Source organism: Salvelinus alpinus, chromosome 24, assembly GCF_045679555.1.
Source record: "Salvelinus alpinus chromosome 24, SLU_Salpinus.1, whole genome shotgun sequence".
NCBI lineage: Eukaryota > Metazoa > Chordata > Actinopteri > Salmoniformes > Salmonidae > Salvelinus > Salvelinus alpinus.
Window position 1 is genome coordinate 8,141,300 of NC_092109.1, and position 20,707 is coordinate 8,162,006.

The 20,707-nt window shown below is 43.7% G+C and overlaps 1 protein-coding gene across 1 annotated transcript in view; it reads right to left on the minus strand.

The window, feature by feature from the left end:
- LOC139552076 (allograft inflammatory factor 1-like) overlaps nucleotides 1-20,707 on the minus strand; it is a 44,010-nt gene that overhangs the window by 22,961 nt on the left and 342 nt on the right. The window contains exon 2 of the mRNA XM_071363474.1: nucleotides 20,508-20,569. Coding sequence (XP_071219575.1) covers nucleotides 20,508-20,569 — 62 coding nt within the window. The remainder of the gene's footprint in view (nucleotides 1-20,507; nucleotides 20,570-20,707) is intronic.

Consider the following 20,707-nt stretch of genomic DNA (forward strand, 5'->3'; position numbering starts at 1 on the left):
AGTGGAAGCCGGCTAGTGACGGCTATTTAACAGTCTGATGGCCTTGAGATAGAAGCTGTTTTTCAGTCTCTAGGTCCCAGCTTTGATGCAACTGTACTGACCTTGCCTTCTGGATGATAGCGGGGTGAACAGGCCGTGGCTCGGGTGGTTGATGTCCTTGATGATCTTTGTGGCCTTCCTGTGACATTGGGTGCTGTAAGTGTCCTGGAGGGCAGGTAGTTTGCCCCTGTGATCTGTTGAGCAGACCGCACCACCGTCTAGAGAGCCCTGGTTGTGAGCGGTGCAGTACCAAGCGGTGATACAGCCCGACAGGATGCTCTCAATTGTACATCTGTAAAAGTTTGTAGGCTGTCTCGTCATTGTTGGTACTACTGTTGTGTCGTCCGCAAACTTGATGATTGAATTGGAGGCGTGCGTGACCACGTAGTCATGGGTGAACAGGGAGTACAGGAGAGAAGTGGAGGTGTTGTTTCCTACCTTCATCACCTGGGGGCGGCCAGTCAGGAAGTCCAGGACGGTGTTCAGACTCAGGGCCCCGAACTTAATGATGAGCCTGTACTATGGTGTTGAATGCAGAGCTATAGACAATGAACTGCATTCTTACATAGGTATTCATCTTGTCCAGAGGGGATAGTGCAGTGTGCAATGTGATTACGATTGCATCGTCTGTGGATCTATTGTGGCGGTAAGCAAATTCAAGTGGGTCTAGGGTGTCAGGTAAGGTAGAGGTGATATGATCCTTAACTAGCCTCTCAAAGCACTTCATAATTACAGAACGCAAGTTCAGTTACCTTTGCTTTCTTGGGTACAGGAACAATGGTGGACATCTTGAAGCAAGTAGGGTCAGCAGATTGGGATAGGGAGAGATTGAATATGTCCATAAACACTTCAGTCAGCTGGTCTGCTCATGCAGACCAGCATGAGCAGACCAGGACGCGGCTAGGGATGCCGTCTGGGCCGGCAGCCTTGCAAGGGTTAACACGCTTAAATGTCTTACTCACGTCGGCCACGGAGAAGGAGAGCCCACAGTCCTTGGTAGTGTGCCGCTTCGGTGGCACCGTGTTATCTTCAAAGCGGTCGAAGAAGGTGTTTAGCTTGTCCGGAAGCAAGATGTCGGTGTCCGCGACGTGGCTGTTTTTCCCTTTGTAGTCCGCGAATGTCTGTAGACCCTGCCACATACGTCTCGTGTCTGAGTCATTGAATTGCGACTCCACTTTGTCTCTGTACTGACGTTTTTCCTGTTTGATTGCCTTACGGAGGGAATACCTACACTGTTTGTATTTGGCAGTGGTGGGCCGTCAGGGCCTGCAAGGCCTTCTCTGCTGGCCTAAACATCATCAGAATATAATTTTTTTTTCAATATATTTTCCCACAAATATGTATTAAATTATTCCCCAGAGTAAGAGTTATACTCTTCATTTCATAGCTTTCCTCTTGGTTGCACTGCTTCCAGCCCCAGGTTGAGATTTGGAGGGCTGGTCTTTACGTTAGATCTTTTATCCAATCATATTCAGCCATCATGTGTTGCCAGGGGTCTAAAATCTGCCCTCAGGCCTTCAGAATCAACAGTGCGGGCGCTTGTAGCTTAAAGTGAATGGAAATTAAAATTTTGTGTCAACCAATCAGCTTTAGAGTTGGCTATTGTACGCCTGCTGGCTGGCTCCAGTGTTACACAGGAGCCAGCTAGCAGGCGTAGGGCGTCCACATCTTTTGATTGGATTACCAATATTGAGAGGCAGGTCCTATGGGCAGGTCTATGCAGATCTAGGAAACTAAATTTGATAAACGAATTAATTCGCGTTCTACTGTTTTTTGAACCCACAATGGCGGAAGGAGGAGAAGATATCGATTTGGTCGAGGATATAATTATAACGCCATTCTCAAGACGAACTTTTCAAGAAAAGTTAGACATTGTAAGGAGAGGTCGCCCGACGCCACAAAGCCTGTCACAGGCGGGAAAGGGGTTCGTTCGTTCGCCACTTTCAAAGTTTCAACTATGAGCGCTGTCAATGGCTCACAGGCTCCGAGAAGCACTGCAAACTGTACTGCTGGGAATGCCTATTATTTGCAAGTGATCGATTTGGTGTTTGGAGCCACACTGGCTTTGCAAACTTGAGTTGTCTAACCAAGGCAGCAACGAGACACCAAAGTACGGCTGGGCACTTACAAGCAATGGTGCTTTTGAAAACGTTTGGGGACACCAGAGTGGAGCTACAGCTCTCACTCGTCCTGCGTTATGTGACGGACATGGGAGTCAAGGAGCGATTTATCCGGTTTGAAGATGTGACAAGCGGCAAGCGAGCTGATGACATTGCCGCTCTTATTTTCCGTTTCTTGGAGGAAAATGAATGTAGTCTGGATAAAGTTGTGGCACAGTGTTTTGATGGCGCAGCAGTCATGGCATCTGGACTCAATGGGGTGCAGGCTAAAGTTAAGGAGAGGGCACCGATGGCCTTATTCATTCACTGCTATGCACATCGACTAAATTTAGTACTGACTCAAGGAGCCTCAAAGCTTAAAGAATGCAAGGTCTTCTTTGCCAACCTCAATGGCCTTGCAGCATTTTTCTCACGATCCCCTAAGCGCACGCAACTGTCTAATAATCAGTCTTTGGTGAGTAGGCATACAATGCATGTTATTTTTTATTAAATGTGTATGTATGTTTCGCATTTTATTTCGTTAATATTAAATAGCCTATATATTAACAAAATAAAATGGCAAATAGCCTATGTTGCAAATTATTTGTTTTCTTTTATTTTCAGTGAATAGTTATGTGTCTTTATCATCACGGTGAAACTGCTTTGGGTGCGACAATGCGCTGTTTAGTGAACACACTGTATTTATTTTTTGGGGGACTTAAAGCTCAAAGTTTGTGGACCAGAAATGGATAGAAGAAGAATATTAATATAACTCTGTTGCACTCGACTATGTTCTTGCCTATTAGTTGAACTGTACTGTATTGTACTCTTCCCCTGCAATTCTCGGAAAAAAATGTCAATTTCAAGGTGACGCAACGCCTGGTTATACTGCGTTTCTGTCTAAATGTATAGTGTCTAGAGCCATGGCATCTAAATGATGGTAATAACAGGTGGATTAATTCGGGTGGGACTGTGTAGGACCTCACTGAAGGCCCAGGCGCCAGGCCCACGGCACGCTACTGGTATTTGGCCATATTCCAAGTCACCGTGCCATGGTTAAATGCGGTGTTTCGCCCCTTTCAGTTTTGCGCGAATGCTGCCATCTATCCACAGTTTCTGGTTTGGGTATGTTTAAGTAGTCACAGTGGGAACAACATCCCTTATACCAGGGCTTCTTAAACTTTTTCAGCTTGGGACGCAAATGAGAATTTCTGTGCTTTCCTGGCTACGCAAGCTTATAAAAAATATGCAACTATACATAAATATTGGTACATTTCATTGCCATTATGACTAAAACAAATGCAATACAGACAAAAACAAATAACGAAATTAAATATCTATATACATATTTATTAATGTTTATTTCCCCCCCATTAAAAACACTCGTACATATCTGTCTAGGTTGGAACTGTTGCTGTTAAAATACAATGCATATTTATTTTATTCTGAACTGGAATAAACTGATTGATCACATCACACAGATGTCGACCAGAAAACACACAGTCCTAATGAGAGCATGTCTATTCTGGGCTCTGTTTTTGACAGTGTAACACTGAGGTCATGCTCAGCCTTGAAACTGTTTCTGTACTTGTTTTTTAAGTATGTCAGAGTTGAGAACCCTGACTCGCCAAACTGGACCAGGACATCTACTGCTTTCTCAGTCAGGCAGGAGACCGCTTCCTGTTGTAGATGAGCAACCCAGAACTGTGTGAGTTTGTTTGCCTCAAAAAGCATTTTGCTTTAATCAGTTTATTCCACTTTGTCACGTTTGAAGCATTGTTTCCTGAAGCATTCTGCCCTGTTCTGAAAGAACTCCCTGGGTTTACCATCATGCTGTGGATGTTTGGTCAGGACGTGTCGTTTTATTAATTTGATCGTTATGAGAGACTCATTACTACGCACTTCCCCGCACAAAACACATTGTGGACGCTCCTCGTTATAAGTTTGTATGAAAGAGAGAAACTCATCTCTGTATATGCGTTTCATGACAATTGAGCTCAGTCAGAACTTGTGGCTAGCATGAGTCCATTTGATGACAGCGGTGAGTGCTGGCGAGTGGGAATAACAAGACAGCGCTGCATCGTGTGGGTCGTGGAGTGATGAAAACTGCAGAAAAAAGATCCGCTAAACCGCGAAGCACACGGGCATCTCCCTCTCACACTCGCGCAGCTGCCAAACTGAGCACAGGCCACTTCTAAGCAGAGAGCGCACTGAACAGAGAGCGCAGATGCACTTGGCCAAATCAATTCCAGTAATTAATGAAACAATTATAAATTTACTCTGACACGTTGCGACCCACCATTAAGAGGTCGCGACCCATACTTTAAGAAAGGCTGCCCTATATGAACTCAGTCACCGTATCCATGTATTCGTCAATGTTATTCCCGGAACATATCCCAGTCCGCGTGATCAAAACAATCTTGAAGCATGGATTCTGATTGGTCAGACCAGTGTTGAATAGACCTAAGCATGGGTACTTCCTGTTTGAGTTTCTGCCTATAGGAAGGAACGAGCAAAATGGAGTCGTGATCAGATTTGCTTAAGGGAGGTCGGGGGCGGATCTTGTAGCCATCCCGGAAGTTTGAGTAGCAGTGGTCCAATGTTTTCCAGAGCGAGTACTACAGTCAATCTGTTGGTAGAACTTCGGTAGCGTTTTCCTTAAATATGCTTTGTTAAAATCCCCAGCTACAATAAATACGGCCTCAGGATATATTGTTTCCAGTTTGCATAAAGTCCAGTGTAGTTCTTTGAGGGCCGTCGTAGTATTTTTTATTTTTTTATTTTTTTATTTAACCTTTATTTAACCAGGTAGGCAAATTGAGAACACGTTCTCATTTACAATTGCGACCTGGCCAAGATAAAGCAAAGCAGTTCGACACATACAACAACACATAGTTACACATGGAGTAAAACAAACATATAGTCAATAATACAGTGAAAAAAAAAAATAAGTCTATATACAATGTGAGCAAGTGAGGTGAGATAAGGGAGGTGAAGGCAAACAAATATATGTATAAATAAATAAAAATATAAAAAGGCCATGGAGGCGAAGTGAATACAACACAGCAAGTAAAATAAAAACTAAAAAACACTGGAATGGTTGGTTTGCAGTGGAAGAAAGCGCAAAGTAGAGACAGAAATAATGGGGTGCAAAGGAGCAAAATAAATAAATAAATAAATACAGTAGGTAAAGAGGTAGTTGTTTGGGCTAAATTATAGATGGGCTATGTACAGGTGCAGTAATCTATGAGCTGCTCTGACAGCTGGTGCTTAAAGCTAGTGAGGGAGATAAGTGTTTCCAGTTTCAGAGATTTTTGTAGTTCGTTCCAGTCATTGGCAGCAGAGAACTGGAAGGAGAGGCGTCCAAAGGAAGAATTGGTTTTGGGGGTGACTAGAGAGATATACCTGCTGGAGCGCGTGCTACAGGTAGGTGCTGCTATGGTGACCAGCGAGCTGAGATAAGGGGGGACTTTACCTAGCAGGGTCTTGTAGATGACCTGGAACCAGTGGGTTTGGCGACGAGTATGAAGCGAGGGCCAGCCAACGAGAGTGTACAGGTCGCAGTGGTGGGTAGTATATGGGGCTTTGGTGACAAAACGGATGGCACTGTGATAGACTGCATCCAATTTATTGAGTAGGGTTTTGGAGGCTATTTTGTAAATGACATCACCGAAGTCGTGGATTGGTAGGATGGTCAGTTTTACAAGGGTATGTTTGACAGCATGAGTAAAGGATGCTTTGTTGCGGAATAGGAGGCCAATTCTAGATTTGACTTTGGATTGGAGATGTTTGATGTGAGTCTGGAAGGAGAGTTTACAGTCTAACCAGACACCTAGGTATTTGTAGTTGTCCACATATTCTAAGTCAGAGCCGTCCAGAGTAGTGATGTTGGACAGGCGGGCAGGTGCAGGCAGCGATCGGTTGAAGAGCATGCATTTAGTTTTACTTGTATTTAAGAGCAATTGGAGGCCACGGAAGGAGAGTTGTATGGCATTGAAGCTCGCCTGGAGGGTTGTTAACACAGTGTCAAAAGAAGGGCCAGAAGTATACAGAATAGTGTCGTCTGCGTAGAGGTGGATCAGAGAATCACCAGCAGCAAGAGCGACATCATTGATGTATACAGAGAAGAGAGTCGGTCCAAGAATTGAACCCTGTGGCACCCCCATAGAGACTGCCAGAGGCCCGGACAACAGACCCTCCGATTTGACACACTGAACTCGATCAGAGAAGTAGTTGGTGAACCAGGCGAGGCAATCATTAGAGAAACCAAGGCTGTCGAGTCTGCCGATGAGGATGTGGTGATTGACAGAGTCAAAAGCCTTGGCCAGGTCAATGAATACGGCTGCACAGTATTGTTTCCTATCGATGGCGGTTAAGATATCGTTTATGACCTTGAGCGTGGCTGAGGTGCACCCATGACCAGCTCTGAAACCAGATTGCATAGCGGAGAAGGTATGGTGGGATTCGAAATGGTCGGTAATCTGTTTGTTGACTTGGCTTTCGAAGACCTTAGAAAGGCAGGGTAGAGAGGTTGAAGAGGCTAGTAATAGGGGTGGCCACAATTTCAGCAGATAGTTTTAGAAAGAAAGGGTCCAGATTATCTAGCCCGGCTGATTTGTAAGGGTCCAGATTTTGCAGCTCTTTTAGAACATCAGCTGACTGTATTTGGGAGAAAGAGAAATGGGGAAGGCTTGGGCGAGTAGCAGAGGGGAGGGCAGTGCTGTTGTCCGGGGTAGGGGTAGCCAGGTGGAAAGCATGGCCAGCCGTAGAAAAATGCTTATTGAAATTCTCAATTATAGTGGATTTGTCGGTGGTGACAGTGTTTCCTATCTTCAGAGCGGTTGGAAGCTGGGAGGAGGTGTTCTTATTCTCCATGGACTTTACGGTGTCCCAGAACTTTTTTGAATTTGTGTTGCAGGAAGCAAATTTCTGCTTGAAAAAGCTAGCCTTGGCTGTTCTAACTGCCTGTGTATATTGGTTTCTGGCTTCCCTGAAAAGTTGCATATCACGGGGGCTGTTCGATGCTAATGCAGAACGCCATAGGATGTTTTTCTGTTGGTTAAGGGCAGTCAGGTCAGGAGAGAACCAAGGGCTATATCTGTTCCTGGTTCTAAATTTCTTGAATGGGGCATGCTTATTCAAGATGGTGAGGAAGGCATTTTTAAAAAATGTCCAGGCATCCTCTACTGACGGGATGAGATCAATATCCTTCCAGGATACCCCGGCCAGGTCGATTAGAAAGGCCTGCTCGCTGAAGTGTTTCAGGGAGCGTTTGACAGTGATGAGTGGAGGTCGTTTGACCGCTGACCCATTACGGATGCAGGCAATGAGGCAGTGATCGCTGAGATCTTGGTTGAAAACAGCAGAGGTGTATTTGGAGGGCAAGTTTGTTAGGATGATATCTATGAGGGTACCCGTGTTTACGGAATTGGGGTGGTACCTGGTAGGTTCATTGATGATTTGTGTGAGATTGAGGGCATCAAGCTTAGATTGTAGGGTGGCTGGGGTGTTGAGCATGTTCAAATTTAGGTCGCCTAGCAGCACGAGCTCTGAAGATAGATGGGGGGCAATCAGTTCACATATAGTGTCCAGAGCACAGCTGGGGGCAGAGGGTGGTCTATAGCAGGCGGCAACGGTGAGAGACTTGTTTTTAGAGAGGTGGATTTTTAAAAGTAGAAGTTCAAATTGTTTGGGAACAGACCTGGATAGTAAAACAGAACTCTGCAGGCAATCTTTGCAGTAGATTGCAACACCGCCCCCTTTGGCCGTTCTATCTTGTCTGAAAATCTTGTAATTGGGGATGAAAATGTCTGAATTTTTGGTGGTCTTTCTAAGCCAGGATTCAGACACGGCTAAAACATCCGGGTTGGCAGAGTGTGCTAAAGCAGTGAACAAAACAAACTTAGGGAGGAGGCTTCTAATGTTAACATGCATGAAGCCAAGGCTATTACGGTTACAGAAGTCATCAAAAGAGAGCGCCTGGGGAATAGGAGTGGAGCTAGGTACTGCAGGGCCTGGATTCACCTCTACATCACCAGAGGAACAGAGGAGGAGTAGGATAAGGGTACGGCTAAAAGCTATGAGAATTGGTCGTCTAGAGCTACTAGAGCAGAGAGTAAAAGGAAGTTTCTGGGGGCGATAAAATAGCTTAAAGGAATAATGTACAGACAAAGGTATGGTAGGATGTGAATACAGTGGAGGTAAACCTAGGTATTGAGTGATGATGAGAGAGATATTGTCTCTAGAAACATCATTGAAACCAGGTGATGTCATTGCATATGTGGGTGGTGGAACTGAGAGGTTGGATATGGTATAGTGAGCAGGGCTCGAGTCTCTACAGTGAAATAAGCCAATAAACACTAACCAGAACAACAATGGACAAGGCATATTTACATTAAGGAGAGGCATGCTTAATCGAGTGATCAATAAGGGTCCAGTGAGTAGAGGTTGGTTGGGGTCACGGCGATCCAGACAGTAGTATAGGCTTGAGGGGGAATATACACGGCTGTGACTATAACCGAAGATAATTCTCTTGGGATGTAATATGGTCGGCATTTGATTGTGAAGTATTCTTGGTCGGATGAACAAAAGGACTTGAGTTTCTGTATGTTATCAAAATCACACCATGAATAGTTAATCATGAAACATACACTCCCGCCTTTCTTCTTCCCGGAGAGGTTTTATTCCTGTCTGCGCGATGTATTGAGAACCCAGCTGGCTGTATGGACCGGGACAGTATATCCCAAGAAAACCCTGTTTCCGTGAAACAGAGTATGCTACAATCCCTGATGTCTCTCTGGAAGGAGAGCCTTGCCCTGAGCTCATGTACTACTGAATATTATCTAATAATATACTCGGAAGCGGTGGATGTTGTGCATGCCTCCTGAGTCGGACTAGAAGTCCACTCCGAATACCTCTTCTTCTCCGGCGGTGTTTTGAATGCAGCCTCTGGTATAAGTTCAATTGCCCTGGGGGGTACGAACAAAGGATCCAATTCGGGAAAGTCGTATTCCTGGCCGTAATGCTGGTGAGTTACCACCGGTCTGATATCCAAAACGTATTTTCGTCTGTATGAAATAACACACAACAAAAATGTAATACTGCAAAGTTGCTTAGGAGCAGAGCTTCCATAGAGGAGATGATTGAGAGAATTGGAAGCTGGGGATGCTTAGGTGGCCATGATGGTATGAGGGGCAGATCGGGAATTTAGGCAGGACACCGGGGTTAACACCCCTATGATAACTGGCAAGGGATCTTTGGTGACCACAGAGTCAGGACACCGTTTAACATCCCATCCAAAAGACAGCACCCTACACAGGGCAATGTCCCTTATCACTGCCCTGGGATTTTTCTTTTTTTAGACCAGAGGATAGAGTGCCTCCTACTAGCCCTCAAACACCACTACAAACAACATCTGGTTTCCCATCCAGGGACTGACCAGGACCAACCCTGCTTAGCTTCAGAGCCAAGCCAACAGAGGGATGCATGGTGGTATGCTGCTGGCCATGCTATGTCTCTAGGGGTTTTAAAGACACAGGCTGTGTCCCAAACAGAGCCCTATATAGTGCACTACCTAAAAACAAAGCCCTTATGGTCCTGGTCAAAAGTAGTGCTCTATATATGGAATAGGGTGCCATTTGGGACTCACCCACAGTGTGTGTTTCTTCCTGTGCTATAGAGCTCATGAAAGTGGGACATGAGAATGACTCTGATACCGGAGTCAGTAAAGAAAGGCAGGCAGCCATTGTGACTGTTCAGGCGTAGCTCAGTAATGTGGTCCTGTATGGTGCGTTCATTACCAGGGTTGTGGGTTCCATTCCCAGGGCCAACCATACACAAAATATATACACACGCATGACTGTTAAAGCCACATGTCGTCGGAGGCTCCGTGTGATATAATGGCGGATCCTCCGGAGGCATGCTAGAGGTTAAATTGAGCTCAGCATCACCGTGCACCTCCTCCATTTTGGTCCTGTAGGTCCTGTATAAACACAAACTCACTTCCTTGACAACTTCCTTCTCAGACGCTTTGGATAAAAGAGTCTGCTAAATGGAATATATTATAGAATATGAAGAGACATTTGATGCCTGAAGAGGTGTTAGTACAGTACATGTGTGTGAGTGGGAGAGAAAGGGTTATGAAGAGTGTTTGTGCGAGTGGTAGACCGTGAAATCGTAGGTGAATATGAGAATCAGCATTGCAGGCAATCTCTCAAGGACGGCGGCACGATTGAGTGGGTCTGACTCATCACTGCAACAAACACGCACCCAATATTATTAGCAACAGTGTTTCCCTATATTCTTTTCGGGGTGCTCCTCCGCTGCTAAAATCGTTGCCGCCACTCCAAAAATATGATTGTAAAAAAACTAATAAAACTAAAGTGACAAGATACTGTACACACACACAAATACCGTTTTTAATCATATTTTTGGAGTGGCGGAACCGATTTAGCATTGACAAAGCACGCCTAAATTAATATAAGGGAAACTCTCAATGAACATTGAACGTAGAGCTGTAACGATTCAAACGTTTAAGACTCCATCGGACCGGGGACCCTAAACCGAATTGCCCTAGTCAAACTGAGCAATGTGCCCAGCTTTGCCCACTGTGCCCAGCTTCGCGAGGTAGGCGGCCTGTTCCTGATCTTGCACATCTGCGCCACTCGGGAGCCAAAGCTCTGACAAGCGGTTTCAACTCGCTATTTGCATTTGAGGTTTGGTTCAACAGAATCCGTCAAATGGACACCAAAACACATTGAGACAATATTTTACTGTAGTAGAGAAGTTCACTTTTTTAACAATACCCGTTGTATGTCTCGACTACACAAATTACACGCAGAGCAGACACTACTAAAAACGACAGTATCAATGAACATTGATTCTAGAACATTAATGCTCAGTTTGTCGCGCGTGGCATTGGGGTACCCACGTACCGCTAGCAGCATTTTAGCCAAAGACTGTTATAAAACAGACTAGCTGTCTAGTTTGTTTTATAAATGTGCAATAAGCATAAAACACAATTATATCTTGAATTGCCAATTCGTTCTCATTCTGAGAAATAAGGTAGGCCAATTGATTTCAACATCTGAACAAAGTGGACAGGCTAACATGCTTTTCAAACAGTTGGAGACAGACAGAAAGGTGTGTTCATAACATCTGAATTGTTCAACCTTGTTTGCTAGCAAATAGATCCAAGTTCGCTAAACTTGAAATATAAAGATTAGCTGGCTAATCACTAGCACGTGGGCTTGAGAAATTGTTGACTAGACGTGTCAATTTTCTATAGCCTAATTCCTGCTACAAGAAGTTAGTCATTATTAGCGAATGAGCATTATGCATGGTTCTGTCACGCCCTGGCCTTAGTATTCTTTGTTTTCTTTATTATTTTAGTTAGGTCAGGGTGTGACATGGGTATTTATGTGGGTTTTGTAGTGTCCAGGGTGATTGTAAGGTTTAGGGGGTTTATTTAGAGTAGTTGGCTTTATGTTTAGTATAGTTGTCTAGCTGTGTCTATGTTGTGTGTAGTTGTCTAGGAAAGTCTATGGTTGCCTGAATGGGTTCCCAATTAGAGACAGCTGGTTTCTGTTGTCTCTGATTGGGAGCCATATTTAAGGTAGCCATAGGCTTTAGTTTGGTGTGGGGAATTGTCTATGTAGAACGTTTGTAGCCTGTGTGTGTGCACTACGTTATTTAGCTTCACGATCGTTTGTTGTTTTGGTAGTTTGTAAGTGTTTTGTTTCGTTTTGCCTTCTTCAATAATAAAGAGAAGATGGCTTATTTTCCTCATGCTGCGTTTTGGTCCGAATCTCTTCCACACGATCGTGACAGGTTCTAGTTACATTTGTAAGAAAAATGGGAATTTTCATAGACTTGAAAGCCAGATCAGTGATTATTGAAAAAAGAGCAGGTTCAACTATTTTGATAAACTCATTACATTATTAGTTGGTCTTATGGTTGTGGAAGGCTTATATGTAGCCTAGGTATAACTTCACACGCCCTGAATTAATTTGATTATTGCTGACTGTTTGAAATGCAGTGTATTTGACCTTAAAATTGTACAATCCTTAGAGAAAACATTTAAAAAGAAAAGTAAAAAAAACTAAAGAAAGCAAACACACATATATATATACACACATATATATATAGTGCATTCTCACAGTGCATTCGGAAAGTATTCAGACCCCATTTTGTTACGTTACAGCCTTATTATAAAACTGATTAAATAAAAACATTTCCTCATCAATCTACACACAATACCCCATGATGACGAAGCGAAAACAGGTATTTAGACATTTTTGCAAATGTATTACAAATAAAAAACAGAGATACCTTATTTACATAAGTCTTCAGACCCTTTGCTATGAGACTCAAAATTGAGCTCAGGTGCATCCTGTTTCCATTCATCATCCTTGAGATGTTTCTACAACTTGATTTGGAGTCCACCTGTAGTAAATTCAGTTGATTGGACATGATTTGTAAAGGCACACACCTGTCTATAGAAGGTCCCACAGTTGACAGTGCATGTCAGAGAAAAAACCAAGCCATGAGGTCAAAGGAATTGTCTGTAGAGCTCAGAGACAGGATTGTGTCGAGGCACAGATCTGGGGAAGGATAGCAAAAAATGTCTGCAGCATTGAAGGTTCCCAAGAACACAGTGTCCTCCATGGAAAAAGTTTGGAACCACCAAGGCTCTTCCTAGAGCTGGCCACCTGGCCAAATTGAGCTATCGGGGGAGAAGTGCCTACAGTCAGGGGGGTGATCAAGAACCCGATGGTCACTCTGACAGAGCTCCAGAGTTCCTTTGTGGAGATGGGAAGACCTTCCAGAAGGACAACCATCTTTGCAGCACTCCACCAATCAGGCATTTATGGTAGAGTGGCCAGACGGAAGTCACTCCTCAGTAAAAGACACATGACAGCCCGCTTGAAGTTTTCCAAAAGGCACCTAAAAGGACTCTCAGACCATGAGAAACAAGATTCTCTGGTCAAATGAAACAAAGATTGAACTCTTCGGCCTGAATGCCAAGCGTCAAGTCCGGAAGAAACCTGGTACCCTCCCTACAGTGAAGCATGGTGGTGGCAGCGTCATGCAATGGGGATGTTATCAGCAGCAGGGTCAGGGAGACGGAAAGATGAATGGAGCAAAGAACAGAGAGATCATTGATGAAAACCTGCTCCTGAGCGCTCAGGACATCAGACTGGTGGCAAAGGTTCACCTTCCAACAGGACAACGACCCCAAGCACACAGCCAAGACAATGCAGGAGTGGCTTCAGAACAAGTCTCTGAATGTCCTTGAGTAGCCCAGCCAGAGCCCAGACTTGAACCAAATCAAACATCTCTGGAGAGACCTGAAAATAGCTGTGTTGCGACGCTCCCCATCCAACCAGACAGAGCTTGAGAGGATCTGCAAAAAATAATGGGAGAAACTCCCCAAATACAGGTGTGCCAAGCTTGTAGCGTCATACCAAAGAAGACTCAAGGCTGTAATCACTGCCAAAAGTGCTTCAACAGAGTACTGAGTACAGTAATCCTGTTTTAATTTTTTGATGTGCAAAAATGTCAAATACACTGTTTTTGCTTAGTCATTATGGGGCATTGTGTGTAGATTGATGAGGTAAAAAAAACAATTTAATCTATTTTAGAATAAGGCTGTAACGTAACAAAATGTGGAAAAAGTCAAGGGGTTTGAATACTTTCCGTATGCACTGTATGTGTATGGTGTATGTAAATTATGTACACTACATGACCAAAAGTATGTGGACACCTGCTTGTCGAACTTCTCATTCCAAAATCATGTGCGTTAATATGGAGTTGGTTCCCCTTTGCTGCTATAACAGGCTCCATTCTTTTCAGAAGGATTTCAACTAGACATTGCTGCGGGGACTTGCTTCCATTCAGCCACAAGAGCATTAGTGAGGTCGGCACTGATGTTGGGCAATTAGGCCTGGCTCGCAGTCGGCGTCCCAATTCATCCCAAAGGTGTTCGATGTGGTTGAGGTCAGGGCTCTGTGCAGGCCAGTCAAGTTCTTCCACACTGAGCTCGACAAACCATTTCTGTATGGGCCGCACTTTGTGCATGGGGGCATTGTCATGCTGAAACAGGAAAGGACCTTTCCCAAACTGCTGCCACAAAGTTGGAAGCACAGAATTGTCTAGAATGTCATTGTATGCTGTAGCGTTAAGATTTCCCATCATTGGAACTAAGGGGCCTAGCCCGAACCATGAAAAACAACCCCAGACCATTATTCCTCCTCCACCAAACTTTACAGTTGGCACTATGCATTGGGGCAGGTAGTGTTCTCCTGGCATCCGCCAAACCCAGATTCGTCCATTAGACTGCCAAATGGAGAAGCGTGAGTCATCACTCCAGAGAACGTGTTTTCCCTGCTCCAAAGTCCAATGGTGGCAAGTTTAACACCACTCCAGCCGACGCTTGGCAATGCGCATGGTGATCTTAGGCTTGTTTGAGGCTGCAACCGAGGACAGACGATTTTCTCACACTACGCGCTTCAGCACTCGGCGGTCCTGTCCTGTGAGCTTGTGTTGCCTACCACCAGCCTACCAACAGCTGGGGTATATTGTGTGTAGATAGATGAGGAAATACATTTTAGAATAAGGCTGTAATGTAACAAAATGAGGAAAAAGTAAAGGGGTCTGAATACTTTCCGAATGCACTGTACATCATTTACACACACACAGTCAGCTCAGACAGATCCAGCTCAGAGGCCCAGCTCAAAAGCTCCATCAGTAGCAGATTTTAATTTAGAATGTTTATGGAGCAAATATTAGTACATCGAATCGTTTCAAATTAAAGAGTATTGTTCCTGTATCGTATTGGAGCCCATGTATCTAGATACATATCGAATCGTCTTGAAAGGGAAAGATGTACATCCCCACTAAAACCAAATCGAAACTGTAGAAATTACAATAGACCTACATTTAGTCTCTCAACTCTGTCCAGCTTGTGAACAGTCATTGAAACGAAAGTTAGTCAGGGAGCATCGAAAATTCCAAAAGCTGTCACGTTCCTGACCTGTTTTCCGTTGTTTTTGTATTTGTTTAGTATGGTCAGGGCGTGAGCTGGGTGGGTAGTCTATGTTATGTGTTTCTATGTTGGGTTCAATGTGTTGCCTGATATGGTTCTCAATTAGGGGCAGGTGTTTGACGTTTCCTCTGATTGAGAACCGTATTAAGGTAGGCTGTTCACACCGTTTGTTTGTGGGTGATTGTTCCTGTGTCAGTGTTTGTACCACACGGGACTGTTTCGTTTGTTTAGTCTGTACCTGTTTGTGCGGTCTTCGTTATATGTAAGTTCACATGTCTGTTGACGTCGTTTGTTGTTTTTGTATAGTTTGTAAAAGTGTTTCGTTTCGTGTTCATCTTCGTTTAAAATAAATCAAACATGTATTCTCCACAAGCTGCGTTTTGGTCCGATCCATGCTCCTCCTCAGACGAGGAGCAGAACAATCGTTACAAAAGCATTCTTTGCTCATTTTGACGGCAAGGAAATATAATCAATTTGAAGACCGAATGAGGCCTGCGGGGGAACAGGAGTTTGACACCTCTGGGGTAGAGCAAGTGCAAGGTGAAGAGAGAGAGGAGCAGCAGAGCATCATTATATTTTCATACATTTTGGAGTAGAATGTAGAAAATTCACCAGAAATTACATAGAACTGGAGGTGGTGATGCAGGCATGTTAGTCACAGGCGGCAAAGCGCTAAACCCAAGGCTGAGCCAATCATCAGTCAACTAGTGACTACACTGCACCTGGAAATACTGCTTTCTTGAGTATACCAAAAAATACTTGCTTTTTTACAATAGTACAAATGTATGCTTGTGCATGTATGGTCGATGTCATCAGTTCACCAATATGGGTCTAAATTTTGTTGATGTTATTGCAGAAATGAGGATGATCATTTTGTTAAACGGCCCACAAAAAAAAAAAAAGTGATTCTCCTGATTGACCTCTCTCCGCAACCTCCCACTGGGCAAAAACAGGTTGAATCAATGATGTTTCCACATCATTTCAACAAAACAATGATCTATCAACATGGAAAACTGATTGGACTTGAAAAAAGTAATCAACGTAAGGGCATTGTCTTTTTTCATCCAACTTTTAACCGAAAACCAATGACATGGTGAAATGTTTAGTTGACAACTCAACCAAATGTAAATCAAAACTAGAAGTTGAAATGACGTCTGTGCCCTGAGGGCTGATTCTCTCTCCTCACTTCTAGGTTTGTTTCCATGTGACCAGAATGAGAGACAGAGAGACAGAGAGAGAGAGAGAAAACAGGCTTCTAGCCCCAAAGAGAATCTGTCAACAGCAATCGCTGAAAATCCTCTGCGGTATCATTAACAGCAAACATTTCCTTAGTGAAAACATTGTAAAATAAATGTACAGAAACAGCAAGTGTGCAGTTAAAATTGGCAATAAACACACAGATTTCTTTCATCAGAGCTGTGGGGTGAGACAAGGATGCAGCAAGAGCCCCACCCTTTTCAACATTTATATCAATGAATTGGTGAGGGCACTAGAACAGTCTGCAGCACCTGGCCTCACCCTACTGGACTCTGAAATCAAATGTCTACTGTTTGCAGAGGATCTGGTGCTTCTGTCCCCAACCAAGGAGGGCTTACAGCAGCACCTAGATCTTCTGCACAGATTCTGTTAGACTTGGACCCTGACAGTGAATGTCAGTAAGACAAAATAATGGTGTTACAAAAAAGGTCCAGTTGCCAGGACAACAAATACAAATTATATCGAGACACTGTTGCCCTAGAACACACAATTAATTATACCTACCTCGGCCTAAACATCAACACCACAGGTAACTTCCACAAGGCTGTGAACGATTTAAGAGACAAGGCAAGAAGGGCCTGCTATGCCATCAAAAGGAACATAAAACTTGACATCCCAATTAGGATCTGGCTACAAATACTTCAAATCAGTTATAGAACCCATTGGCCTCTATAGTTGAGGTCTGGGGTCCACTCACCAACCAAGAATTCACAAAACGGGACACCCAATTGAGACTCAACCAGAATTTTGCAAAATATACTTTGTATTCAATGCTAAACCTCAAATGATGCATGCAGAGCAGAATTAGAACTATACCCACCAGTTATCAAAATCCCCAAAAGTGCTGTTAAATTCTACAACGCCCTAAAAGGAAGCGATGCCCACACATTCCACCACAAAGCCCTCACCTACAGAGAGATTAAAATAGAGAAGAGTCCCCTCAGCCAGCTGGTTCTGGGGCTATGTTCACAAACACAAACAGACCCCACAGAGCACCAGGCCAGCAACACAATTAGAGTCAACCAAATTATGAGGAAGGAATATGATAACTATTTGACACACTGCAAAGAATCAACCAAAAAAACTAAGCAAATTGGAATGCTATCTGGCCCTAAACAGAGAGTACAGTCGTGGCCAAAAGTTTTGAGAATGACACAAATATACATTTTCACAAAGACTGCTGCCTCAGTTTGTATGATGGCAATTTGCATATATATCCAGAATGTTATGAACAGTGATCAGATGAATTGCAATTAATTGTAATTCTTTGCCATGCAAATGAACTGAATCCCCAAAAAACATTTCCACTGCATTTCAGCCCTGCCACAAAAGGACCAGCTGACATCATGTCAGTGATTATCTCGTTAACACAGGTGTGAGTGTTGACGAGGACAAGGCTGGAGATCACTCTGTCATGCTGTTTGAGTTCGAATAAAAGACTGGAAGCTTCAAAAGGAGGGTGGTGCTTGGAATCATTTTTCTTCCTCTGTCAACCTGCAAGGAAACAAGTGCCATCATCATTGCTTTGCACAAAACGGGCTTCATAGGCAAGGATATTGCTGCCAGTAAGATTGCACCTAAATCAACCATTTATCGGATCATCAAGAACTTCAAGGAGAGTGTTTCAATTGTTGTGAAGAAGACTTCAAGGCGCCCAAGAAAGTCCAGCAAGTGCCAGGACCGTCTCCTAAAGTTGATTCAGCTGCGGGATCGGGTCACACCAGTACAGAGCTTGCTCAAGAATGGCAGCAGGCAGGTGTGAGTGCATCTGCACGCACAGTGAGGCGAAGAATTTTGGAGGATGGCCTGGTGTCAAGAAGGGCAGCAAAGTAGCCACTTCTCTCCAGGAAAAACATCAGAGACTGATATTCTGCAAAAGGTACAGGGATGGGACTGCTGAGGACTGGGGTCAAATCATTTTCTCTGATGAATCCCCTTTCCGATTGTTTGGGGCATCCGGAAAAAAAGCTTGTCCGGAGAAGACAAGGTGAGCGCTACCATCAGTCCTGTGTCATGCCAACAGTAAAGCATCCTGAGACCATTCATGTGTGGGGTTGCTTCTCAGCCAAGGGAGTGGGCTCACTCACAATTTTGCCTAAGAACACAGCCATGACTAAAGAATGGTACCAACAAATCCTCCGAGAGCCAACCATCCAGGAACAGTTTGGCGACGAACAATGCCTTTTCCAGCATGATGGAGCACCTTGCCATAAGGCAAAAGTGATAACTAAGTGGCTCAGGGAACAAAACATAGATTTTTTTGGGGTCCATGGCCAGGAAACTCTCCAGACCTTAATCCCATTGAGAACTTGTGGTCAATCCTCAAGAGGCGGGTGGACAAACAAAACCCCACAAATTCTGACAAACTCCAAGCATTGATTATGCAAGAATGGGTGGCCATCAGTCTGGATGTGGCCCAGAAGTTAATTGACAGCATGCCAGGGCGGATCGCAGAGGTCTTGAAAAAGAAGGGTCAACACTGCAAATATTGACTCTTTGCATCAACTTCATGTAATTGTCAATAAAAGCCTTTGACACTTATGAAATGCTTGTAATTATACTTCAGTGTTCCATAGTAACATCTGACAAAAATATCTAAAGACACTGAAGCAGCAAACTTTGTGGAAATTAATATTTCTGTCATTCTCAAAACTTTTGGCCACGGACTGTACACAGTGGTAGAATACCTGCCCACTGAGACTGACCGAAAATTAAGAAAATCCTTGACTACGTACAGACTTAGTGAGAATAGCCTTGCTATTGAGAGAGGTCGCCATAGGCAGACATGGCTCTCAAGAGAAGACAGTATATGTGCCCACTGTCCACAAAATGAGGTGGAAACTGATCTGCATTTCCTAACCTGACAAATGTATGACCACATTAGACACATATTTCCCACTGATCACACAGACCCACAAAGAATTTGAAAACAAATCCAACATTAATTTTAAGCATTTCACTGTAATGTCTACACCTATTGTATTCGGCACATGTGACAAATACAATTTGATAAACTCCTATATCTGTAAGGTGAAATACCACAATGTGCAATCACAGCAACATGATTTGCGTACCATTTCCATGAGAAAAGGACAAACAGTTGAGCGCAAACATTGTAAATACCACCAATATCTTCTCCCACTATCTTCATTCTACAACTATTTGCACATTGCTAAAACACTTTACATAGCTGATATAACACTTTAAATGTCAAACTTTTTTAAACCTTTGAGTGCAATGTTTACTGTTCATTTTTATTTAAAAAAAATGGATGTTGTTAAATTAGTTCTCTCACTTATGTTTGTTTAGGTCTTATGCTTTGGGAATCTAAAAAGATGGTTCCCAGCCAATAAAGCCCCTTTGAATTGAAATAATTTTGAGAGAGAGAGAGAGCGAGAGCGAGAATAACAAGAACAAGCTACTAAAATGCTGTGGGCCCGTTCCAGCCCACTTCCAGACAGTCGCCCCCGACACAAAGGGCGCATTCAGCCCGCTTCCCAAACACGCATTTCCCGTCTAAACGCAGGGGGATAACCGCCCGGCTCCAGGAGTCAGAGGAGAGGGGCCACACAGCATCTGCCCTTTTTCTGATTTTAGTCTTTAAATCAGGTTGGGGAATATGGAATTGGATAAATTGTAGGCAATATTTAGGGCGAGATTAGACTGGTCTAGCGCGAGCAAATACATTAAAACCAGGAGCGAGAGGGACATTCATAGACTGACCCCCAGAAGACGTAACGTCAGCCGTGACGGGTATGCCATGCAACCAGTGGCTGTCGCTCTCACGACACAGGGGAGACCGCCGGCAAGATAACGGGTCACCGGGTCAATAACAATGAAATCAATCATTTATGACAGATTTTTATCACATGCAAATAATATTGATAGCAATAATGCCGTTTACGTTATTAGCAAATGTGACTGGCTAAATCCATATTAGCTATGAGCTAGCTAAATCAAAGTAGGTTCAAGGCCAAGTGGTATTATTCTGTCGAAAATAAATAGTTAATAGATTCATTGACAAAATAAAACGCAAATATCGACATTAGAAACATCACCGGATTTACCTTGTTTATTTCCTCGCATCTCTCCCTTTGTTGAGCTTTGAGTAATCCAAAGGCTTTCCCTCCTGCAAGAAAATAGATCGGACGTTAGCTAGCTACAGTAGTCTAATTTCATCACGTTAGCTAGCTGGTCTACTATCTAGATAGCCCTATTGCTAGCCCTTGCATGCTCCATTGCGGAGAGTGGCGAGCATTCCATTCCA